Source organism: Lutra lutra, chromosome 5 (genome assembly GCF_902655055.1).
Source record: "Lutra lutra chromosome 5, mLutLut1.2, whole genome shotgun sequence".
Taxonomy (NCBI): domain Eukaryota; kingdom Metazoa; phylum Chordata; class Mammalia; order Carnivora; family Mustelidae; genus Lutra; species Lutra lutra.
Window position 1 is genome coordinate 79,715,583 of NC_062282.1, and position 25,963 is coordinate 79,741,545.

Consider the following 25,963-nt stretch of genomic DNA (forward strand, 5'->3'; position numbering starts at 1 on the left):
CATGTCTTTTTTTTTTAAAGATTTTATTTATTTATTTGACAGAGAGATCACAAGCAGGCAGAGAGGCAGGCAGAGAGAGGAGGAAGCAGGCTCCCTGCTGAGCAGAGAGCCCGATGCGGGGCTCGATCTCAGGACTCTGAGATCATGACCTGAGCCGAAGGCAGCGGCTTAACCCACTGAGCCACCCAGGTGCCCCTTACCCATGTCTTAATACAGCAAGCACTGGGTGTCAGATTTGCAAACCTAAGATGACTAAGACATAGTTTCCTTCCTTACATAAGGACAGACTGGCCTGAAGAAGGGGCAGATTGAAGTGAAAAAGGAAGCAATAATATTCACAGGGCAAATTATACAAGTTTTTATGGGAGCACAGAGGAGGGACAGTCTAATTTCTTCTTATGAATGAATCTATTTAGGCAATGTAATTAGATTTTGAAAAAAATTGTTGAAGAATGTGTGAAACAAGTTTCTTTTGTCAGTTTTGGTCAATGTTTTTGGAACAGTAAAATCTGTTGTTTTATGCCATATGCTTTTAGAAAAGTAAAATCTGTTATTTTGGTGGTCCTAGACATCACCACTATTTTCCCTTTGGTTCATGACATTGCATGGGAATAGTGTCAGGAGTGAAAGACTTACTACAGAGCTAAAGGTTGAATGATGAGGTGGACAGTTGGCAGCTAGAAACATTTTCCAAGTGTTGAGTTTTTAACTTTTCCTATGAAGCAGTGAAAAATCTCAACAATGTGAATAGTACTCTATCTCAACATTGCTTTCTAAAAAACTAACAAAAAGAGAAGAAAAACAAAATATTTAAATGAGTCACTAAAGAAAAAAAATTCCAAATATGCACATACACATTGGGTATAGCTATTTGAGTCTGTTGGAGACCACGCGGTGGCGCTGCAGGCTAAAGAGAAAAAAGAAAACAACAAAAACAAAAAACACACCCACCCTGAACTGGGAATGCTGCGGAAGTCATTAACAGAAAAGGAAGATCAGGCCAGATAAGCTGGGAGAAAACCTGCAGTGGCCCTAGACTGGGAAAGGAAAAAAAACCCAGACCCCTGCATGGCGTAGGTCTGGGGATTGCTACTGCTGGTTCTTTATGCTGGGAGCGTGACTGTGACCAACATTGACAAAAGAGGTGTTCTGAAGAAACAATGGAGGCTGGAACGTTGTGCTGCCCAAGACAAAGGCAAGTCCTATTTCTTTTTCTGTTTGGGGGAGTATCCTTGGCAGGTTCTGGGTTTGGACGATATTCGGTAACAGAGGAAACAGAGAGAGGATCATTTGTTGTCAATCTGGCAAAAGATCTGGGGCTAGGAGACCAGGAGTTGGTTGCAAGGGGAGCCCGGGTGGTCTCTGATGACAACAAACAACACCTGCTCCTGGATTCTCAGACTGGAGATTTGCTTACCAATGAGAAACTGGACCGAGAGAAGCTGTGTGGCCTCACGGAGCCCTGTATGCTATATTTCCAAATTTTAATGGATAAGCCCTTTCAGATTTACCGGGCTGAACTGAGGGTCAGAGACATAAATGATCATTCACCAACGTTTCGGGACCAAGAGACAGTCTTAAAAATATTAGAAAGTACAGCTGAAGGGACAGCATTTCGACTAGAAAGAGCAGAAGATGCAGATGGAGGACTTAATGGTATCCAAAGCTACACCATCAACTTGAACCCTTTTTTCCATATTAAAATTAGTGACAGTGATGAAGGCATGATATATCCAGAGCTAGTGTTGGATAAGGCACTGGATCGGGAGAAGCAGCATGAGCTCAGTTTAACACTCACAGCACTGGATGGTGGGACTCCACCCAGGTCTGGGACCACGACAATACGAATTGTGATCCTGGACATCAATGATAATGCCCCCCAGTTTTCTCAGATAATCTATGAGACCCAGACCCCAGAGAACAGCGCAGTAGGATCTCTTATTGCAAAAGTCTCTGCAGGAGATATAGATTCTGGAGTCAATGCAGACATATCCTATTCACTTTTTGATGCTTCCGAAGATATACGAACAACCTTTCAAGTCAATCCTTTTTCTGGGGAAATTGTTCTCATAGTGTTGCTTGATTATGAGCTAATAAAGTCTTACAAAATAAGTATACAGGCAATGGATGGAGGGGGCCTTACTGCAACATGTACAGTTTTGGTGGAGGTATTAGACGTCAATGACAATCCCCCTGAACTGATCATATCATCACTTTCCAACTATGTTGCTGAGAACTCTCCTGAGACGGTACTCGCTGTTTTTAGAATTAAAGACAGAGATTCTGGAGAAAATGGAAAGATGCTTTGCTACATTCAAGATAATCTGCCATTCCTTCTAAAACCTTCTGTGGAAAATTTCTACATCCTAATGACAAAAGGAGGGCTAGACAGAGAGAGCCAGGCCGAGTACAACATCACCATCACCGTCACCGACCTGGGGACCCCCAGGCTGAAAACCCAGCACAACCTAACGGTGACGGTGTCCGACGTCAACGACAACGCCCCGACCTTCAGCCAGACGTCCTACACCCTGCGCGTCCGCGAGAACAACAGCCCCGCGCTGCACATCGGCAGCGTGAGCGCCACCGACAGAGACTCGGGCGCCAACGCCCAGGTCACCTACTCGCTGCTGCCGCCCCACGACCCGCAGCTGCCGCTGGGCTCGCTGGTGTCCATCAACGCGGACAACGGGCAGCTGTTCGCGCTCAGGTCGCTGGATTTCGAGGCGCTGCAGGCGTTCGAGTTCCGCGTGGGCGCGGCCGACCGCGGCTCGCCGGCGCTCAGCAGCCAGGCGCTGGTGCGCGTGCTGGTGGCGGACGCCAACGACAACGCGCCCTTCGTGCTGTACCCGCTGCAGAACGGCTCGGCGCCCTGCACCGAGCTGGTGCCGCGGGCGGCCGAGGCGGGCTACCTGGTGGCCAAGGTGGTGGCGGTGGACGGCGACTCGGGCCAGAACGCCTGGCTGTCGTACCAGCTGCTCAAGGCCACGGAGCCCGGGCTGTTCGGCGTGTGGGCGCACAACGGCGAGGTGCGCACGGCGCGGCCGCTGAGCGAGCGCGACGCCGTCAAGCACAGGCTGCTGGTGCTGGTCCGGGACCACGGCGAGCCGCCGCTGTCGGCCAGCGTCACGCTGCACGTGCTGCTGGTGGACGGCTTCTCGCAGCCCTACCTGCCGCTGCCGGACGCGGCGGCGGCCGAGGCCCGCGCCGACCCGCTCACCGTCTACCTGGTGGTGGCCTTGGCGTCCGTGTCGTCGCTCTTCCTGTTCTCGGTGCTGGTGTTCGTGGCGGTGCGGCTGTGCAGGAGGAGCCGGGCGGCGTCGGGGGGCGGCTGCTCGGTGCCCGAGGGCCCGTTTCCGGGCCACCTGGTGGACGTCAGCGGCGCGGGGACCCTGTCCCACAGCTACCAGTATGAGGTGTGCCTGAGGGGAGGATCTGGGACCAATGAGTTCAAGTTCCTCAAACCCATTATCCCCAATATCCAGGCGCAGAGCTCTGGGAGGAATAGTGAAGAAAATCCCACCTTTCTTAATAGCTTTGGATTTAATTTTCAGTAAAAATTCTTTTTATATTTTCATTTACTTTTACGTGTTGTACTGTAATATCCCTATTAGTTTACTATCAAAACTCCTAGTTATTGTGCCGGTTCAAGACTAATTTTAAGTGCTGTCTATCTGTTTTACAACGTTATTTCATCCTTCTTCCCCTTAATCAATAGCTAGCTTTAATTAGCATCCTTTTCTAAATAATAATTTTAAGGTTCAATTATTTCAAAATGTGCAAGGATTTAGTTATTATTTCTTAGCTAGAGAACAAGTTTTTACTTTTCTCCTAGTGTATTTCATAGACTAACCTCTTGATCCTAATCACCTTGTACTTCCTTCATGTAAGAAGACATACCTTCACTTCTGACCTTATCTAACATTCTATTTAATCATATTTTTAAGAACCATGTCATCAAGCATTTAAAAAGAAATATTTCTCTATTACTGTGCTCATGACACAGTGAGGTCATTTTGTGAGTGATATTGGGCTCATAAGATATCTTGTAGTCATATTATTACTTCATTTTCCTTAAACACACTACTCTTACAGTTTTTTAGTGTTCACTTTTGCTGACACATGTAAAATAGGTCATGTCTTACAATTCCAAGGAAATGTAATAATCTGCATGAAAATGAAAATAAAAACATTTTGAAAAATTTTGTGAGAATATTGGTGGATTGTTGGAAAGCTAGTCACTTTTCATTTCATTCTGTAAATTTATTTTAGTTGTTAAGAAAATTTAAAATCAGGGGTGCTTGAGGGGCTCAGTCCTTAAGCATCTGCCTCTAGCTCAGGTCATGATCCCAGGGTTTTGGGATGGAGCGCTGAATTATGCTGCCTGCTCTAGCAGAGTCTGCTTCTCCCTCTCCCACTCCCCCTGCTTGTGTTTCTTCTCTTGCTGTCTTTCTGTCAAAGAAATAAAATATTTTAAAAAAAGAGAATTTAAAATCAAGGTGAACTAAAAGTCATGAAGAAAAACAATAAATTCTTCAGTCTCCATGCCCCTCCTACAGAGTAGTTTATCTAGAATTGATCTCAATATTTCTAAGTAATATTTTTATACCAGTGAATCATAATATTGACTTTTATGCTTAAATCACTTATTCCTGTGATGAAAAAGGATTTCAATTTCTTACTTTCCAACTAATGCACATCAGAATATTGTATGTGCCTTCTCGCCTATTCTCCCAATAGAGATGTGATTTTTTTAAGTTAAACTAGTAGTTTTTGTCTATATTACCAAGATTACTTCAAAATACACAGTTTAATATGATTACATTTCCTTTCTTGAAAAACTTCATTCTGAGGGTTGATCATTGTTTTCACTTACATCATTTTCTTTTTACTATTATTGATTTTTCATACTATCTCTCATTTGAGTGAGAGGTATTTCTTTTAAATATTAAAAAAGTCATATACATATAAATTTATTTCAGATCTTCACCCAGATCCTTTTGTATGTCTGATTCATTGGCACTGGTTGTTTTTTTTTTTTTTTTAAGTTTTTGTTTAAATTCCAGTTTGTTAACATACAATGTAATATTAGTTTCAGGTGAACAATTTAGTGATTCAGCACTTCCATATAATGCCCAGTGCTCATCGAAGTAAGTGCCCTCCTTAAGCCCCATCACCCATTTCATCATCCCCCAACCCACCTCCGCTCTGGCAACCATCATTGTGTTTTCTATACAGTTTGTGGGGCACCTGGGTGGCTCAGTCGGTTAAGCATCTAACTCTAGGTTTTGGCTCAGGTCATCATCTCAGTGTCATGATCTCAGGGTCCGGAGATCCTGCCTTAATTCAGACTCCCCGGTCAGAGTCTCCTTGGGATTTCTTTCTTCCTTTCTCTGTGCACCCCACCCCTTGAGGTTTCTCGATAAAATAAATAAGTAAATCTTTTAAAAACCAGTTTTCTTCGTTTTCCTCTCTCTTTTTTCCCCTTATGATCATTCATTTTGTTTCTTAAATTCCACATATGAGTGAGACCATATGGTATTTGTCTTCCTCTGACTGACTTGCTTAGCATAATACTCTTTGTATTATGTGTACTCTTTGAGGTTACAAAAGGCAAGATTTCATTCTTTTTTTTTAAAGATTTTATTTATTTATTTGACAGACAGAGATCACAAGTAGGCAGAAAGGCAGATGGAGGATGGGGGCAGAAGCAGGCTCCCTGCTGAAGCAGAGAGCCTGATGCAGGACTCAATCCCAGGACCCTGGGATCATGACCTGAGCCGAAGGCAGGGGCTTTAACCCAATGAGCCACCCAGGCGCCCCAAGATTTCATTCTTTTTATGGCTGAGTAATATTTCACACTCTCTCTCTCTCTCTCTCTCTCTCTCTCTCTATATATATATATATATATATATATAAATAGATAGATATAGATAAAGTAAGATAGAATAGATGTACATATAGATATCTATATATATCTATGTATGTATACCACATCTTACTTTATTCATCAGTTGATGGACATTTGGGTTCTTTCCATAATTTGTGGTTGATAATGCTGTTATAAACCTTCAAAAGTATTTTTGTATTCTTTGGGTAAATACCTAGTAGTGCAATTGCTAGATCATAAGGTAGTTATATTTTTAACTTTTTGAGGAACTTCCATACTGTTTTCCAGAGTGGCTGCACCAGCTTGCATTCCCACCAACAGAGGGTTCCCCTTTTCCTGAATCCTTGCCAACACCTGTTATTTCTTATGTTGTTGATTTTAGCCATTTTGACAGGTGTGAGGTGATATGTCATTGTAGTGTTGATTTGTATTTCCTTGATGATGAGTGGTGTTGAGCATCTTTTCATGTGTATATTGGCCATCTCTATGTCTTCTATGGAAAAATGTCAATTATGTCTTCTGCCCATTTTTAAGCTGGATTATTTGTTTTGGGGTGTTGCGTTGTATACTTTTAAAAAAGATTTAACAGAGAGAGACAGCGAAGGAGGGAACACAAGCAGGGGGAGTGGGAGAGGGAGAAACAGGCTTCCCACTGAGCAGGGAGCCCCATGCGGGGCTCGATCCTAGGACCCCAGGATCATGACCTGAGCTGAAGGCAGATGCTTAATGACTGAGCCACCAAGGCATGCCTGTGTACTTTTAAAAATAAATATATTTTGGATACTAACTCATTTATTTATTCATGAGAGAGAGAGAGAGCCAGTGAGAGCACGAGGGGGGAAGGGTCAGAGGGAGAGGGAGAAGCAGACTCTCTCCTGGGCAGGGAGCCCAAGAAATGACAGATGCAGATGCGGGGCTCAATTCCAGGACCCTGGGACCATGACCTGAGCTGAAGGCAGACTCTTTTTTTTTTTAAAGATTTTATTTATTTATTTGACAGAGAGAGATCACAAGTGGACGGAGAGGCAGGCAGAGAGAGGGAGGGAAGCAGGCTCCCTGCCAAGCAGAGAGCCCGATGCGGGACTCGATTCCAGAACCCTGAGATTATGACCTGAGCCGAAGGCAGCGGCTTAACCCACTGAGCCACCCAGGTGCCCTCAAGGCAGACTCTTAACCAAATGAGCCACCCAGCCACTCGTTGGATACTAAGTCTTTATCAGATATGTCATTTGCAAATAACTTCTCCCATCCCATAAGGTTGCCTTTTAGTTTCATTGATTGTTTCCAACACTGGTTGTTCTATAGGCTGTCACCCTGGGACTTTTTCCTTTAATACTTTCTTGTGTTGATTTAGAAGAATCCAATCTATTCTTTTTGTTAGTTTACTCCCTTATTTAACTGACATCCATCTCTCAATAGTTTCATAAAGATGATTCAGAGGAGGTGAAAATTTTTGAAAACTTGCTTAGTACGGGACTCTTGTTTTTCTTTTCATGTGATTGATAGTTTGGCTATAAAATTCAAGCTCAAAAATAATTTTCCATCAGATTTTGAAAGCAGTGTTAGTTTTACCGATTGCATATAGAGTTGCTGTTCAGAAGACTGATTCCCTTCTTATTCTTTCTTTAAAAGATTATTTATTTTGAGAGAGACAGACAGAGCACATGAGGGTGGGAAGGAGCAGAGGGAGAGAATCTTCAAACAACTTCCTGCTGAGCACAGCACCTGAAGCTGGGCTCAGTTTCACAACTTCTGAGATCATGACCTGAGCCAAAACTGAGTCAGAAGCTTAACTGACTGAGCCACACAGGTCCCCTTCCCTTCTGAATCTTAGCTCTTTTAATGTCACTCCCATTTTTTCATCCTGGAAATATGAAAATATCTGAGTATCAGTTATTTATCTATTCATCTATCTAGTCTTAAGGGTGTACCCTATTAATATTTAAACTCTCACTTTCAGTTCTGAGAAATATTTTTGTTATATTTTTATCATAATTTCTCCCTTGAATTTTCTACATTCTCACTTTAACCAGAATTTCACTATTTAAAGATTGGATCTCTTGGATTGATATGCTAAAACACTAATTTTTTTTCCTTTCTTATTTTCTGTCTCTTGCTCTACTTTTTGGACAATTCATTTTATCATCCAGCCTTTGTATTTAAGTTGTTCTTTTTGACAGACAATATTTATTTTTAAGAGTCCTTTTTGGTTCTCTGAGTGTCTTCCATATTATTCTGTTATAGATGTGTCAATGTGTTATCTTCCCTCATCTATAATTAGTTTATTTTTAAAAAATACAGGGCGCCTGGGTGGCTCAGTGGATTGGGCCGCTGCCTTCGGCTCAGGTCGTGATCTCAGAGTCCTGGGATCGAGCCCCGCATCGGGCTCTCTGCTCGGCGGGGAGCCTGCTTCCTCCTCCTCTCTCTCTGCCTGCCTCTCTGCCTACTTGTGATCTCTCTCTCTGTCGAATAAATAAATAAAATCTTTAAAAAAATACATTATACAAAAGAGCATTATTCAGTAAAAAACTACTGTTATATCATTATTTTTTTTAAAGATTTTATTTATTTATTTGACAGACAGAGATCACAAGCAGGCAGAGAGGCAGGCAGAGAGAGAGGAGGAAGCAAGCTCCCCGCTGAGCAGAGAGCCCGATGCGGGGCTCGATCCCAGGACCCTGAGATCATGACCTGAGCTGAAGGCAGAGGCTTAACCCACTGAGCCACCCAGGCGCCCCTGTTATACCATTATTAAAATGAGAGTGAGTTACATGGAAGTTAAGAAGAACTTATCCAAGGTTGGGGGACCTGGGTGGCTCAGTGGGTTAAAGCCTCTGCTTCGGCTCAGGTCATGATCCCAGGGTCCTGGGAGCCCCATAGAGCCCCACATCAGGCTCTCTGCTCAGCAGGGAGCCTGCTTCCCCCACCCTCTCTCTGCCTACTTGTGATCTCTGTCTGTCAAATAAATAAATAAATAAATAAATAAATAAGAATACATACTGCATGCAGTTACTGTTAAGTGAGTAGACACATATGTGTCACTTAGTACAATGAGTATCACATAATAATTCTCAGTTTAAGTATTAGCTCTGCTTAGATTTTACTATTCGGGGGATATTAATCAGACATTTTTATTTTTTTAAATCAGACATTTTAAAAGACTTTCTTCTGTTTATTATATCTGTTTCTTCCTGTTCCTTTTTGTTTTGTCTTTTTGGTGATGGTGGTTTGACATTTCCAGTCATGTTATTGGCATTTCCTCAAATGTCCTGTTGTCCTGGGCAATCTTCTCATATTGAAAAATGGTGAGACACCCTCCTGTCAGCTCTTTATGAAGACATGAGTGAGATGTATTGATGGTAGAAATTCATTCTAATGTAACCATGCTAGGGTAGGGCTATTAACTTGGGAGGCCCCCTCCAAATATCAGTGTGTAAGTCTTTATCTGAGCTTTTCATATTCTCCAGGTTGAAATTCTGCAGTATCTTCTGTGGGAAGGAAAGTTGGAGAGAAGGTCAGGTGTAAACCTTGTGTCCTACAACCAGAGAGTATCACATGGTAAGGGTAATCTGGAAATCTCATCATTCAGAATGCAAAATTTTGCCTAACTTCCCTCTTTTAAGTTTTGCACCTCAACTTGCATTCAGCTCTGCCTAAGGCTTCCAAAACTAGGGATAGTCCCATTTAATTTCTCCAAGGAACTAACATCCCATTCTCTGCCTCTGAGATACTTTCCTGTCTGTGTAGGATGGTGAGAGGATCAGGGTATTCAACTCTCCCATTTACATACTGTCACCTGATAATTCCTTTTTCAGTTCTTAACTGACACTTGGCTCTTCCAAATCTTTATTTTTAAGATTTTTATTTATTTATTTGACAGAGAGAGATCACAAGTAGGCAGAGAGGCAGGCAGAGAGAGAGAGAGAGAGAGAGAGAGAGGAGGAAGCAGGCTCCTTGCCCAGCAGAGAGCCCAATGTGGGACTCGATCCCAGGACCCTGAGATGATGACCCGAGCAGAAAGCAGAGGCTTAACCCACTGAGCCACCCAGGTGCCCTCTTCCAAATCTTTTTTTGAAAAAGATTTTATTTATTTATTTGACAGAGAGAGACATGGCAAGAGAGGGAACACAAGCAGGGGGAGTGGGAGAGGGAGAAGCAGGCTTCCTGCTGAACAGGGAGCCCCATGCGGGCTCCATCCCAGGACCCTGGGATCATGACCTGAACCAAAGGTGGAAGCCCAATGACTGAGCCACCCAGGCACCCTGGCTTTCCAAATCTTGTACCTAAAGGAGATATTATAGAACAAACCCATTAGTCTTGTGTGAATATCTCCAATGCAGGAACTTTATATGTTTTTTGGAACTGCTAACTCAATTGCTCTTTTTTCTATTTTCTGTCACCAAAATTATGTGTGTTCACTTGTGCATTCTTAGTATTTATTTGCACTTTATGATTGTAGTCAACCCACATATTTTTCTATTTCTATCCTTTTGTAGTGATCAATTTTTCACTAATGTGTCCTACATTTTTTAAAAATGTAATTTCAACTTATCATTTTTTAAAGATTTTTCATTTATTTGACAGAGAGTGAGACAGTGAGCGAGGGAACACAAACGGGGAGTAGGAGAGGGAGGAGCAGGCTTCATGCTGAGCAGGGAGTCTGATGTGGGGCTCGATCCCAGGACCCTGGGATCACGATAAGCCGAAGGCTGACGCTTAACACTCGAGCCACCCAGGCGCCCCTGAACTCATCATTTTTATTTATTTATTTATTTGTAGATCACAAGTAGGCAGAGGCAGGCAGAGAGAGAGGAGGAAGCAGGCTCCCTGCTGAGCAGAGAGCCGGATGTTGGGCTCGATCCCAGGACCCTGGGACCATGACCTGAGCGGAAGACAGAGGCTTTAACCCACTGAGCCACCCAGGCAGCCCTGAACTTATCATTTTTAAGTGAAAAATGTTGAGATACCTCCTCAATCCGTTCTTGAGAGCATTACTGAGACTTCATATCATTGGTGAGCTTCTAGCATCTATTTCAATTTCCCTCAACCTTGCACTTTGGCTAGGACTCAAACCACCCAAAACTTAAAAAGTCCCAGCAGTTTTAAAACAAAGCAAAGGCCAAAGATGGGTCTTCAGATTCTGAGACTAAAATCTCCCCCTATAATTATATACCTCTATACCTTTTGAAATAATGATTGCTTCAAAAGCAAGTATATGATCTTAATTGGTTAGTCAGTAACTATGTTTTTGCTCTATGATTGGGAAAGAGAATGTCTCTTTTTGGGGGCTGAAAGAGAAAACAGGTGACCGTAGTTGTAGCTGAGTAAATCTCATGAACCTGAGGGAAGGTGGTTTTAGGAGTTAGCCTGATTTAAATGAAAGTAAACATATTTGTGTTTGTGTACTTATTAAATACTTTGGGTATCCCGCGTTTCAGCACCAAAATAAATAAATACTTCGGTAAATTATGAGAAACTAGAACTAAATTGTGACTTTAATGTGTTCCACCCCAGTATTTTACTTCATTTTCTCCCAGTTCATAGTTCACTGCTGTGAAGGAAACCTGCAGACATAACTTCTTGCCCTGTAACAACTATCTATTTGTGTTTCAGCTCACGGTTTAGCCAATTCATATCCTCTGAGAGGACTCCCAAAGTGACTCACGTATACTTTCCTTTCCAGTACAACCCAAAGGCGGCCAAGTAGTGATGCAATCTTGTTTCAGGTTTTCAATCTTCTCAAAAGATTACAAACTCCTGGGGGCCAGGAATCACATCTTGTACTTAAAACAATACTAACAGCACCAGGAACTTTAAAGAGTGTAAAACAGTTCTTATGGAAGATAGAATATATTTGTGATCACTTAAACACAATGAGTAAAACAACATTTGTTTCTAAAGGACATTGATAATAATGGAATTAGGTAGCTTTCGTGAAACTGAAAATCTCTATAGAGACGCATGGTGGCGCTGCAGGATAACATCGGCGGTGTAAAAACACTGAACCGGACGATGTTCTGGACTCGGTTACCCTCCCGGTGCGCTCTGAGCGGTGGGAAGACAGAAAGAACACGCCTTCAAGGTGCGAACTACAAGCTACTCAACAGGGTTAAAATCCTTAGGCCTCTTAAGATTAGGTGGACATTAGCAGAGACACGTTTCCCAAAACTGCGAAGAGAAGCTGAAGCGATTCTGCAGGAAGCTTTCCTTAAAGGAACTATGGAGAACGGAAGGGCAGACACTCTGCAGATAAGGCAAGTCCTGCTTCTTTTTGTTTTGCTAGGAATGTCTCAGGCGGGTTCCGAATCTGGGCACTTTTCGGTGGCAGAGGAAATGCAGAGCGGAAGCTTTGTAGGCAATTTGGCAAAGGACCTGGGACTAGAAGTGGGTGAGCTGTTCTCAAGGGGGGCTCAGGTGGTCTCTAATGATAACAAAAGACGTTTGCAGCTGGACATAAACACCGGAGATTTGCTCTTAAGCGAATCACTAGACCGGGAGGAGCTCTGTGGCTCCACGGAGCCCTGTGTGTTGCATTTCCAGGTATTAATGAAAAACCCTTTGCAGTTTTTACGAATTGAGCTCCAGGTCAGGGATATAAATGACCACTCTCCTGCCTTCTTAGAAAAAGAAATGCTCCTAGAAATCCCAGAGAATAGTCCTGTTGGTGCTGTATTCTTACTAGAAAGTGCGAAGGATTTAGATGTAGGAATCAACGCTCTAAAGAACTACACAATAAGCCCCAACTCTTATTTCCACATTAAAATGAGAGTCAATCCAGACAATAGGAAATATCCGGAGTTGGTTCTGGACAAGGCACTAGATTATGAAGAGCAGTCCGAGCTCAGTTTCATCCTCACTGCTATGGATGGCGGGTCTCCGCCCAGGTCCGGGACTGCCACGGTTCAGGTCGTGGTTGTGGACACTAATGACAACTCCCCTGAGTTTGAGCAGCCATTTTATGAGGTGAAGATTCCAGAGAATAGTCTATTAGGCTCACTCATTGTCACCGTCTCAGCTTCGGATTTAGACTCCAGAAAAAATGGAGAAATATCATATTCTTTTTCCCATGCCTCAGAAGATATTCGCAAGACATTTGAAATTAATCAAAAGTCCGGAGAAGTCATTTTAACCTCACCCATGGATTTTGAAACAACTGAATCATACTCAATAATCATTCAAGCCACAGATGGGGGCGGTCTCTTTGGAAAATCAACAGTCAGAATTCAGGTGATGGATGTGAATGACAATGCTCCTGAAATCGCTGTGTCATCAATTACCAGTCCAGTCCCAGAAAATTTGCTGGAGGCTGTGGTTATGGTTTTTAGCATCCGAGACAGAGACTCTGGGGACAATGGGAAGATGATTTGTTCTGTCCCAGAAGACCTCCCTTTCATACTAAAATCTTCCGTTGAGAATTACTACACACTGGAAACAGAGGGGATGTTGGACAGAGAGAGCCAGGCCGAGTACAACATCACCATCACCGTCACCGACCTGGGGACCCCCAGGCTGAAAACTCAGCACAACCTAACGGTGACGGTGTCCGACGTCAACGACAACGCCCCGACCTTCAGCCAGACGTCCTACACCCTGCGCGTCCTCGAGAACAACAGCCCCGCGCTGCACATCGGCAGCGTGAGCGCCACCGACAGAGACTCGGGCGCCAACGCCCAGGTCACCTACTCGCTGCTGCCGCCCCACGACCCGCAGCTGCCGCTGGGCTCGCTGGTGTCCATCAACGCGGACAACGGGCAGCTGTTCGCGCTCAGGTCGCTGGATTTCGAGGCGCTGCAGGCGTTCGAGTTCCGCGTGGGCGCGGCCGACCGCGGCTCGCCGGCGCTCAGCAGCCAGGCGCTGGTGCGCGTGCTGGTGGCGGACGCCAACGACAACGCGCCCTTCGTGCTGTACCCGCTGCAGAACGGCTCGGCGCCCTGCACCGAGCTGGTGCCGCGGGCGGCCGAGGCGGGCTACCTGGTGGCCAAGGTGGTGGCGGTGGACGGCGACTCGGGCCAGAACGCCTGGCTGTCGTACCAGCTGCTCAAGGCCACGGAGCCCGGGCTGTTCGGCGTGTGGGCGCACAACGGCGAGGTGCGCACGGCGCGGCCGCTGAGCGAGCGCGACGCCGTCAAGCACAGGCTGCTGGTGCTGGTCCGGGACCACGGCGAGCCGCCGCTGTCGGCCAGCGTCACGCTGCACGTGCTGCTGGTGGACGGCTTCTCGCAGCCCTACCTGCCGCTGCCGGACGCGGCGGCGGCCGAGGCCCGCGCCGACCCGCTCACTGTCTACCTGGTGGTGGCCTTGGCGTCCGTGTCGTCGCTCTTCCTGTTCTCGGTGCTGGTGTTCGTGGCGGTGCGGCTGTGCAGGAGGAGCCGGGCGGCGTCGGGGGGCGGCTGCTCGGTGCCCGAGGGCCCGTTTCCGGGCCACCTGGTGGACGTCAGCGGCGCGGGGACCCTGTCTCACAGCTACCAGTATGAGGTGTGTCTGACGGAAGGATCTGGGACTGGTGAGTTCAAGTTCTTGAAGCCGATTATCCCCAACTTCCCACCCCAGCGCTCTGGGAAAGAGACGGAAGAAAATCCTACATTCCATAATAGCTTTGGGTTCATATATAGAGACCACAATTAAGTATCATATTCTATATGTGCCACTTTTTCGTGCCACTTCCAGATCAATGTTATTTCCCCCACTTTGTGTGTATTTTAAATTTATCCGGGGTACTTTTATATCTTCACAAATTGTACCCATCTTTACTTTTAAGTGAATGTTATCTTTATTTGTGATTGTAATTAGATGGTACTTTATTCTGTAATCCAGGTCTTAATGGGTAGTTTGCCTCCTTAAGGAAGAAGACCAAATAAATCACTTTTGTCCATGGCCCTCTCTCCAGTTACACTTTCACCCATAATTATGCTTTTGGTAAAAATAAAGCAGACCACTTTCAAATTATTTCAAGTGCTCAAGTATTTCTTCATTTCATTTTTTTTCTTGCAGTTTTTCTTGTGTCGTAATGGTTGCTATTCAGAAATGTCATTTTTCTTCCTTTAAATTCACTGCATTTTTATTAACATTTTAACATGTTTATTGTTGTTAAAATCCCTGAAAAATCATGTCCTATAATAGAACTATAAGTGTAATCACCTTGTTTGAAAGGGTCAGTAGGCAATTTTGTTAACACCTCTTCTTTATTCAACCTGGAGAGTGATTGTGAAGGCACATCAATATTGTGGCTACCCAGAAAGTCTTAGAATATGAAGTTATAATTTTTCAGATTTCTTGTTGATATTACAAAGCTATAATGCAATCCACCTGAATCCATCTGAATAATAATTTGTATAGCATGAAGTGTACCAGTGTGCTAATGTTTATAACTTTTACCTTCGGTGTTCTCCCAGAATTTTATTTATTTATTTACTTATTTAATAATTTATTTAATAATAATTTATTATTTATTTATTTAATAATTTATTTATTAAATTTATTTATTTAATAATTATATATTTAATTATATACAGTTATATACGTATATAATACATACACATGTATATATAAATACATGTATATAGTGTTCAGTGGGCACTAATTTCAAACCTAAGGTGTGCTTGGATGATTCGGTACATTAAGCATCTGACTCTTGATTTTTGGCTCAGGTCATGATCTTGGGGTTGTGATACTGAGCCCTATGTTGGGCTCCATACTGAGCATGGAGCTTGCTTGGAATTCTCTCTCTCCTTCTCCTTCTTCTGCCCCTCCTGCCTCACACATACTCTCTCCTCCCCTCTCTCTTAAAAACAAAACAAAGCAAAAACCTTAAAAAAGACCCCAGAAAAATTATGTTGTACATATTATGCAATATATGAACATAATAGGAGTGTTTTGTAAACAATTCCTAGCTTTTGGGGGATGAAATCTAAAATTGCCCATATTACGACGCTCTTTTTAATTTTCAAGTGTTGTTATGGTCCACTAAAGTGATTTCATGACCCTACCAATGGGTAGCAATCCAAGACTGAAAAACCGCTTTTCTCAGAGAGTTATGTAGATATATGTAGGGCATTGAGAAATATCAAGAGATAATCCTTTAAGGTTTTAATATTTTTTAAGAAAATTTCAAACCATTGTAAGGAAGTTTTGCCTCATGTAGCACGGGCACCAACCAACTACTCTTGACTTTAGTGATCTGACTACATTACAGAAGAAAAAGCCTTCATGATGAGATTCCAGTGAATCTCATCAATAAGCTCAAAGTCTGTATTTTGTGGAAGGAAACTGTAGAGAAACAAAATGAGTGAGGGTATAGAGGAAAGGAATTATGTGTGTGAGAGAGTAGCACATGAAAGATGAAATGGGTGAGAGTAAGGAACATGACTCTTTTGCCTCTAGTACCACAGACTAGAATCAATGCCAGAAAGTGCCTCTTCAATATATTTTAAAACTTTATCTTAATATTGTAGCAGGGCTAGGTATTAGTTAGTTACTAATGTTGGGAAGTAAACTCTCTTGCTCTAGTATATTCCAAATAATCTAATGTTCACATTTTCTTAAAGCTGAGATTTCACTACCAGTTCTTCTGATCTACATGGAGTGATTAATTATTCTTTGAATTCAAGGAAAATGAAGGGAACAGAAGTTTGTCCACGCAGGCTAATTAAATTCTAATTTTCTGGTTTTAGAAGTGGACCTAGGAAAAAGCCCCCCCCCCCCCCGCCGCCAAATGAGAAGCTGGCTTTCAGAGAATGAAAACTCATATAAATTCCATAATTCAAAGTAAAGTATTAAGATTACCTCCTGTCTTTACTGCACTTAGTAGGGAAAATATGTACAATCACTAGCTTAAAAAGATAAAAAGCATTATAGCATCTTAGCATGCTAGACAAGGTACATACACTACTGAAGATGAAAAATAAAAACGGCCACTTCAAGCACACCAGAATAACCATAATCAAAAAGACAGTAACTGTTGGAAAGGATGTAGAGATATTGCCGACCTGTTGGAAAGAATGTGAAGTGGTGCATTTATTTGAAAACAGTTTGGCAGTTCCTCAAAATGTTAAACATATAGTTACCTTATGATACAGAAATTCAACTCCTATGTATCAATGCAAAATAAATAGAGTGTATGTTCACACATGCACAAAAACTGTATACATGCATGTTCATAGTAGCGTTATTGATAATATTGCCAAAAGTGGAGACACCTCAAATGTTCATCAACTGATGAATGGATAAACAAAATATGGTATCTCCGTACAGTGGGGTTGTTATTATTCAACACCAAAATGGAATGAAGTACTGATACAGACTACAACATGGACAAACCTCAAAATCATTACTCTGAGTGAAAGAAACCAGTTGCAAAATATCTTACATTTTATGAACCCATTTATATGAAATGTTCTGAACAGGCAAATCTATAGGGACAGAAAGTAGATTAGAGGTTGCCTACAGCTGTAGGAGGATAGGGGTTGGAGAATGGCTAAAGGTTAAGAGGTTTCTTATTGGCATGATGTTCTGAAATTAGACTGGGGTGATAATTGCACAAATCTGGAAATATACTAAAACCAATTACATTGTACACTTTTTTAAAAAAGATTTTTTATTTTTATTTATTTGACAGACAGATCACAGGTAGGCAGAGAGGCAGGCAGAGAGGGGGGTGTGGAGAGGAAGCAGGCTCCCTGCTGAGCAGAGAGCCTGAAGTGGGGCTTGATCCCAGGACCCTGAAATCATGATTTGAGCCAAAGGCAGAGGCTTAACCCACTGAGTCACCCAGGCACCCCTGTAGACTTCATTTTTTAAAGATTTTATTTATTTTAATCAATAAATGGGTGGAGATGCAGAGGGAGAGGGAGAGAATCTCAAGCTGACTCTGCACGAGGATGGAGTCCAATGCTGAGCTCAGTCTCATGATGCCGGAGATCATGACCTGAGCCAAATTCAAGAGTCAGATTCTTAGCCAACTGAGCCACCCATGTGCACCTGTACTTTACACTTTTTTTAAAGGGGTAAGTGAGTTCACTGAGTGTGTTCACATGCCGGGCACGGGAGTCATGTGTTTTATGCCCCGGTGGCACTTTTTTTTAAAGATTTTATTTATTTATTTGACAGAGATCACAAGTAGGTAGAGAGGCAGGCAGAGAGAGAGGAAGGGAGGCAGGCTCCCTGCTGAGCAGAGAGCCTGATTTGGGGCTTGATCCCAAGACCCTGGAATCATGACCTGAGCCCAAGGCAGAGGCTTTAACCCACTGAGCCACCCAGGTGCCCCTGGACTTTACACTTTAAATGGGAAAATTTTATGGTACATAAGTGATATCTCAATATTGCCATTAAAAACACTGGTGGAAATGGTTCTAGCAGCCTGTGTCCCAAGGAAGATGGGTCTTCTCTTATTATAGGGGAGGGGGAAAGAGCAATTCAAACAGCTCAGGCAGAAACTCTATCAGGTGCAACAGCAGAGCAAAGGACCAGGTTCTGCTGCTTCAAGTTTTTCCGGATTATCTGAACAAGAGGACTTGGTATTTATTTATAGAAAGAACTGTTTCCTGACTCTAATGGAGAGTGCCAGGATTTCAGGAGCTCAGGTGCCCAGATAGAAGTAACTAACAATTCTCTTCAAAAGTATTGCAAAGGGGCGCCTGGGTGGCTCAGTGGGTTAAAGCCTCTGCCTTCGGCTCAGGTCATGATCTCAGGGTCCTGGGATTGAGCCCCGAATCGGGCTCTCTGCTCAGTGGGGAGCCTGCTTCCTCCTCTCTCCCTCTCTGCCTGCCTCTCTGCCTACTTGTGATCTCTGTCAAATACATAAATCTTTAAAAAAAAAAGTATTGCAAAAACCAAATTTTGTTTTTATGCTTCGAATACCTCATTTAGAGTTAAATTTAAGCCAATGGGGGGAAAGGTCACTTACAAAATGGAGATGTGAGAAATGGCCCAGCCTCCCAGAGAGGATTTACTTGAAACATTACCAGTAAAAACCAAGTAACAGTTTTGGTTGGAATCTCCCAGGAGAAAGGACATAAAGACATTTTAGCTTACAACACTTTGTTCCCTTCATCTCCTTCCTACCTCAAGTCCTGCTGCCACTCCCAGTCTCACTGATAAACAACAGGGCTTCTCAGTCCCTAGGTATTCACCTGTCCCCCAGCTCAGTCTTTAGTCCCCTGGCTACATGCTGTACTTTTTCATCACCCGAAATGGTTTTTCCTAAGAAATAATAATTTCAGATCTCTCTCTCTTCTGAGAATACAATCTATGCCTTTAATCCTCTCATTCTGCTACTCCTATCACTTTGACTTCATTAGGACCTCCACTGCATGATACTGCTACTATATCTCAACCCCCTAGTGTTCTAATTTCTCCCCTATTCAGCTAATTCCCTGGCCTACTCCTCATGCCCATATTCTGCATTCCCTTGTTCAGTTGTCCTTCACTGAAACCACCCACTGAAACTCCATTCCAGATGAATGTAATTGTCTCCTTCCACTTCTGTTATGTCACCGATGCTGCACTCTATAAGGCAAAACTTAGAAATCGTCAACACTGTTTTGACAGTGTTTATCACATCAAAACTTAATTGGACTTTAAGACCAATAAATTGTTCTGTATTTTCCTAATCAGCTTTCTCTTCTGTTCTCTATAACAACTACTTCAAACCTAGTTATCTTACTTTCAATTTCCCACCCTTCAGCAGATGAATTTGCGTAATAGCTTGCTGAGAAAATAGAATCTATCAAATGGAATTTCTCTCAATTTTCCATCCCCAAATCCACACACTGAATCGCGTGTGTACTTATAATGACCTATGCTGAGGTCACTTTCTACCCAAGTCCAATCTCTTCATTTATTTTCCAGGTCTCTCTACCCACCTTCTAGAGGCTTCGCATTGAATTAATCCTCTCTTTGGTATCTCACTTTTCTTCCTCTCTGTTGAATACTACAAATCAGCGTTTTAATTAAGTTCAGATTTCCCTAGGCTTAAAAAAAAAACCATTGAGTCTCAATTTCCCTGCAGATACCATCAGTTTCTTTTCTTTTCCAGCTAAATTTGAAAGGATTGTCAATTTCACTTCCTTACACCTCTTGCTTTTCAACCAACTGCAATCTGATTTTCACAAATTATTATGGTAAAGGTGACTGAAGTTTTCTGTAAAAGTCAGATAAGGTTATATTGCCCAACAAAGCAGTGTAACTACCCAGTGGCTTGTAAAAGTATGTTATCCCCTTCTAACAGTTCACGTGTAAATGACTGGGTAGATGAGCCGGCTTTGCTCATTACAATCCTACCAGAACCAAATTTTGTTATAAGTAATTGCTCCTACATTCCCTACTGCAGTGTCATAATCTGCGTGACTATAGCTACCTCACTGCCATATCCAGGTTCTAGTTGGCAGGGAGGGAGGAAACCCACCCAGATGTCTTCTATTCTAGACCTAGGAATGGCAAACAAAAATTCTGTTCACAATATTAGTGAGAACTTAATTCAATTGGCCATACCTAACTACAAAGGAGACTGGGACAGGCATTCTACGAGTAGTCATGTGCCTGCATACTATTATATAGTAGTGCTCTTTCTATAAAGGAACAGATTTTGGCAGATATCTATTAGAGCCCCCCACAATGACCAACTTAATCCAATGGACCATTTTAACATTCATTTTCAAGGTGGTAGTTTCAAAAGCATTTGCTACCATTGAGGTGCTTCCTCACCTCCTTGAAATGATATTTGCTTTTGGTTTCATGATTCTGACCAAAGCCCTTCTTTATCTTTTTTTCCCTTCTTTATCTTTTTAAAGATACTTTATTTCCTCTCTTCTCTAATGAAGGCGTTTTTTTTCAGAGTTCAATGCTGAGCCTCTTCAACTGTTACCTGACATATTTTGCTTCATTGGTTTACGAGTTCGCAGGGTTTCAATCATCATATTTAAGGCTGATGAAACCCAAAGTCCATTTCTACCCCAGTTTGTATCCTATGCTTCAGTTATATTTGTACCTATATACAACACTACATAAGCACATACATGTGTGAACACATATACATATACCCCAAAGGCACTTACCTCAATATTAGCATATCCAAAATTGACTTCATCTATTTTCACTTCAATCTTTTCTGTTCCTCAGTGTTCCTTGTCTTAGAGGATGACATGACTATCCATCTAGTTGTCCAATCCAGAGATCTGTTAATCATCCTCGCATCTTTCTTCTTTTTCTCCCCATGCAACCCACCAGTCAGTATCTTTCTAATTAATCATTCCTCTTCTCTCCATCCACACCAGCAATACCCTTAACTGGGCTGCCATTATCTCCTAACTGGTGCCTCTGATTCCAGTCATTCCTTCTGAAATTGATTCTCTGCACTTCTTCTAAACTGATTTTTTTAAAAAAATGCAGATGTAATCATTTAATCAAATGTTTAAAATCCTACATTGTATTTTAGTTGCCCACAAAATAAACATTTTAATTTGTGATACAAGTGGTTCTTCTAGATATTTCTTTTTTTTTTAGATTTTTCTGTATTACTCTTTGCTTATGCATACATTGTGAAATACTTCAATTACTTGTCTTCCAAATTTTTAGCCAGTGAACTCCATAAAGGCAAGGATTAAATCTATCTTATCTATTCCATATTATTACATTTGTAAAAATGTGTATTTAAAAATACATGTATTTCAAAATATGTAAGTGAAAAAAGTAATGGCATTACTAACTATAATTGAATTCAAAAGTATTTACAAGAGTGAAGGAGAGCATATATTTGAAAATCTCAAGAAATGCCTTAGGGGCACCTGGGTGGCTCAGTCGGTTAAGCGGTTAAGTGTCTACCTTTGGCTCAGGTCATGATCCCTGGGTCCAGCCACCCAACCCTACCTCAGCTCTCTGCTCAGTGGTGAGTCTGCTTCTCCCTCTCCTTCTTTGATCTCTCTCCGAAATAAATAAATAAAAATATTTTTTAAAAAGTTAACTAAAAAAGAAATGTTCTAAAAATATTATTTTTTATTTTTATTTTTTTAAAGATTTTATTTATTTATTTGACAGAGATCACAAGCAGTCAGAGAGGCAGGCAGAGAGAGAGGAGGAAGCAGGCTCCCTGCTGAGCAGAGAGCCCGATGCGGGGCTTGATGCCAGGACTCTGAGATCATGACCTGAGCCGAAGGCAGCGGCTTAACCCACTGAGCCACCCAGGCGCCCTAAAAATATTATTTTTTAAAAGAGTTTATTTACTTATTTGACAGAGAGAGACACAGCGAGAGAGGGAGCACAAGTGGGGGAAGTGGGAGAGGGAGAAGAGGGCTGCCCACTGAGCAGGGAGCCCAACGCGGTGCTTGATCCCAGGACCCTGGGATCATGACCTGAGCTGAAGGCAGCCACTTAAGGACTGAGCCACCCAGGTGCCACTAAAAAATATTAATTCTTCAGTTCAGGACATACTTCTTCTGTTCAGGATGTCTGTCCCCCCACCCCCCCCAAAAAAACTCTTCGGTTCAGAACATCTTTAATAGAGTCCTGTCAGCATTCAAAACAGCACTAATTACATGCTCTGTATAGACCTTGTTTGGGTGCTGATTCAAACAAACAAACAAACAGTAAAAATATTTTAGAGAAAAATGAAGAAAACCAAATACAGACTGGGTCTAAGTTCTATCAAGGAATTATTGCTAACTTTGTTGATTGTAATAGTGGTATCATTATATCTTAAAGTCTTTCTCTATTAGAGATACTTGGTGAAGTATTTAGAGGTAAAGATATATGATGTCTGAGATTTGCTTTAAAATATTCCAGCTGTATTCATGAACTATTTGTTCAAAGAGAAAATTTTTACTGAAAAAAATTCATAGAAACACATGGTGGCGCTGTAGGATAAGATGAAACTAGTGCATGGAAGACACTGTGGGCTTCTTTATTCTGGGGAACAGAGACCAATCCAAGTAACTGAAAAGAGAGGTAGTACAGGAGTTTCATCTACTACAGCTGCTGAGTGCTATATACCTTCCAGGGGGGTTCTTATTTTTTAAAAATTGAGCTTCAACTTCCAAAATTAGGGCTGAAAGATTTTTCTGCAAAAGAAGTTGCTGGAAGGAGCCATGGAGATCAAAGGGGAGCTCGCTCTGCGGAAAAGGCAAGTCCTGATTCTCTTTGTTTTGCTGGGATTATCTGAGGCAGGTCGTGAATCTGTGCGATATTCTGTGGCAGAGGAAACAGAAGTTGGTTCTTTTGTGGCCAATCTTGCAAGGGATCTAGGGCTTGGGGTAGAGGAGCTATCATCACGGGAGGCCCGGGTAGTGTCAGATGATAACGAAAAGCACTTACAACTTGATTTACGGACGGGGGATTTGCTCCTAAATGAGAAAATGGACCGAGAAGAGCTCTGTGGCTCCACCGAGCCCTGTGTGCTGCATTTTCAGATGGTATTAGAAAACCCTTTACAGTTCTTTCGGGCTGAACTGCAAGTCACAGACATAAATGATCACTCCCCTATGTTTCTAGACAAGCAAATACTTATTAAAATATCAGAAAGTACCAGCATTGGAACCACATTCCTAATGGAGAGTGCCCAAGATTTGGATGTAGGAACCAACAGTCTTCAAAACTACACAATTAGCCCCAATTCTCATTTCTACATTAAAATTCAAGACAGCGGTGATGGAAAGTTATACCCAGAATTGGTCCTGGACAGAGCATTAGATCATGAGGAGGAGTCTGAGCTCTCATTAACACTCACAGCACTGGATGGTGGATCGCCACCCAGGTCTGGGACAACTTTGGTTCTCATCAAGGTCCTGGACATCAATGACAATGCCCCTCAGTTTGCTCAGAAGCTCTATGAAGTGCAAATTCTGGAGAACACACCCATTGGTTCCTGGATTATCACCATTTTTGCTAACGATTTGGATACAGGAAATTATGGGAAAATATCATACACATTTTTGCATGCATCAGAAGATATTCGTAAAACATTTGAAATCAATCCAATATCCGGGGAAGTTCTTTTGAGATCATGCCTGGATTTTGAAGTGATACAGTTCTACACTATAAGTATTCAGGCAACAGATGGTGGGGGTCTTTCAGAAGAATGTACTCTTCTGGTTAAAGTAATAGATATAAATGATAATCCACCAGAAGTGACCATCTCATCATTTACAAAGTCAATTCCAGAAAATGCCTCAGAGACTCTGGTTGCTCTTTTTAGTATCCGAGACCAAGACTCTGGGGACAACGGGAGGATGGTGTGCTCCATTCAGGATGACCTCCCCTTTTATCTGAAACCAACCTTCAAGAACTTTTTCACTCTAGTTTCGGAAAAAGCACTGGACAGAGAGACAAGATCCGAGTACAACATCACCATCACCGTCACCGACCTGGGGACCCCCAGGCTGAAAACCCAGCACAACCTAACGGTGACGGTGTCCGACGTCAACGACAACGCCCCGACCTTCAGCCAGACGTCCTACACCCTGCGCGTCCGCGAGAACAACAGCCCCGCGCTGCACATCGGCAGCGTGAGCGCCACCGACAGAGACTCGGGCGCCAACGCCCAGGTCACCTACTCGCTGCTGCCGCCCCACGACCCGCAGCTGCCGCTGGGCTCGCTGGTGTCCATCAACGCGGACAACGGGCAGCTGTTCGCGCTCAGGTCGCTGGATTTCGAGGCGCTGCAGGCGTTCGAGTTCCGCGTGGGCGCGGCCGACCGCGGCTCGCCGGCGCTCAGCAGCCAGGCGCTGGTGCGCGTGCTGGTGGCGGACGCCAACGACAACGCGCCCTTCGTGCTGTACCCGCTGCAGAACGGCTCGGCGCCCTGCACCGAGCTGGTGCCGCGGGCGGCCGAGGCGGGCTACCTGGTGGCCAAGGTGGTGGCGGTGGACGGCGACTCGGGCCAGAACGCCTGGCTGTCGTACCAGCTGCTCAAGGCCACGGAGCCCGGGCTGTTCGGCGTGTGGGCGCACAACGGCGAGGTGCGCACGGCGCGGCCGCTGAGCGAGCGCGACGCCGTCAAGCACAGGCTGCTGGTGCTGGTCCGGGACCACGGCGAGCCGCCGCTGTCGGCCAGCGTCACGCTGCACGTGCTGCTGGTGGACGGCTTCTCGCAGCCCTACCTGCCGCTGCCGGACGCGGCGGCGGCCGAGGCCCGCGCCGACCCGCTCACCGTCTACCTGGTGGTGGCCTTGGCGTCCGTGTCGTCGCTCTTCCTGTTCTCGGTGCTGGTGCTCGTGGCGGTGCGGCTGTGCAGGAGGAGCCGGGCGGTGTCGGGGGCCGGCTGCTCGGTGCCCGAGGGCCCGTTTCCGGGCCACCTGGTGGACGTCAGCGGCGCGGGGACCCTGTCCCACAGCTACCAGTATGAGGTGTGTCTGACGGGAGGTTCAGCGACCGGTGAGTTCAAGTTCTTAAAGCCGATTATCCCCAGCCTTCCAGTCCCTCACACTGGTAGAAATATAGAGGGAAATGAGAACTTTAGGAATAGTTTTGGATTCAACATTCAATAAAATAATTCATTTAAACTTTGAATTTTTTGTTATTCTTGACAACGTGTGGATACCTTTTTGCCAATTTGTAATAGATAGTAGGCTGTAGTATAGTTGCATGCATTATCATTTCTCAAGCTCTCCTCATAAATCTTTATTAGCGGCCCTAATGAAGTTGAAATATAATCTGTGTGTTGTCTGGGCTTTTTTTTTTTTTTAATTGTTTGGTCAAAAATGTTATATTAACAGTTGTTGCTAATTTTTTTGTGATAATGGCATTGTTATGCAAGACAATGTTACTAATTATTTGGAGTTACAAACTGAAGTATTAAGAGCTAATTCCACAATATATGTAACTTACTTCTAGGTATTTTATCAAAGCAGAAAGCTTTGGATAAATAAAAAATGTTGTTGGATCTGGTTGGAAGTATATTGGATTTTGTTGCACTACTCACTTCACACACTTTCATCATAAAGTAAAGAAAAGATACCTCTCCCTATTTAGTACTAGGATACCATATTTGCTCGCTTTTGGCCATGTAGTGTTTTTCAGAAATTCACTTTGTGACAAATTACAAGTGATCACATTGAAAATGATTGATTTCTGAAGTAATTTTCCTTT

The 25,963-nt window shown here is 43.3% G+C and overlaps 3 protein-coding genes across 3 annotated transcripts; all 3 read left to right on the forward strand.

Annotated features, from left to right (window-relative positions):
* Positions 1-231: 231 nt before the first annotated feature.
* On the forward strand, positions 232-4,310 carry LOC125099975 (protocadherin beta-10-like). The gene has a single exon (XM_047729660.1). The coding sequence runs from the start codon at positions 1,161-1,163 to the stop codon at positions 3,555-3,557; it is 2,397 nt and encodes a 798-aa protein (XP_047585616.1). The 5' UTR covers positions 232-1,160; the 3' UTR covers positions 3,558-4,310.
* A 6,496-nt stretch (positions 4,311-10,806) lies between these two features.
* On the forward strand, positions 10,807-14,836 carry LOC125099924 (protocadherin beta-11-like). The gene has a single exon (XM_047729552.1). The coding sequence runs from the start codon at positions 11,852-11,854 to the stop codon at positions 14,513-14,515; it is 2,664 nt and encodes an 887-aa protein (XP_047585508.1). The 5' UTR covers positions 10,807-11,851; the 3' UTR covers positions 14,516-14,836.
* Positions 14,837-22,745: 7,909 nt separating this feature from the next.
* On the forward strand, positions 22,746-25,730 carry LOC125099927 (protocadherin beta-14-like). The gene has a single exon (XM_047729554.1). The coding sequence runs from the start codon at positions 22,966-22,968 to the stop codon at positions 25,360-25,362; it is 2,397 nt and encodes a 798-aa protein (XP_047585510.1). The 5' UTR covers positions 22,746-22,965; the 3' UTR covers positions 25,363-25,730.
* The last annotated feature ends 233 nt before the right edge of the window (positions 25,731-25,963 follow it).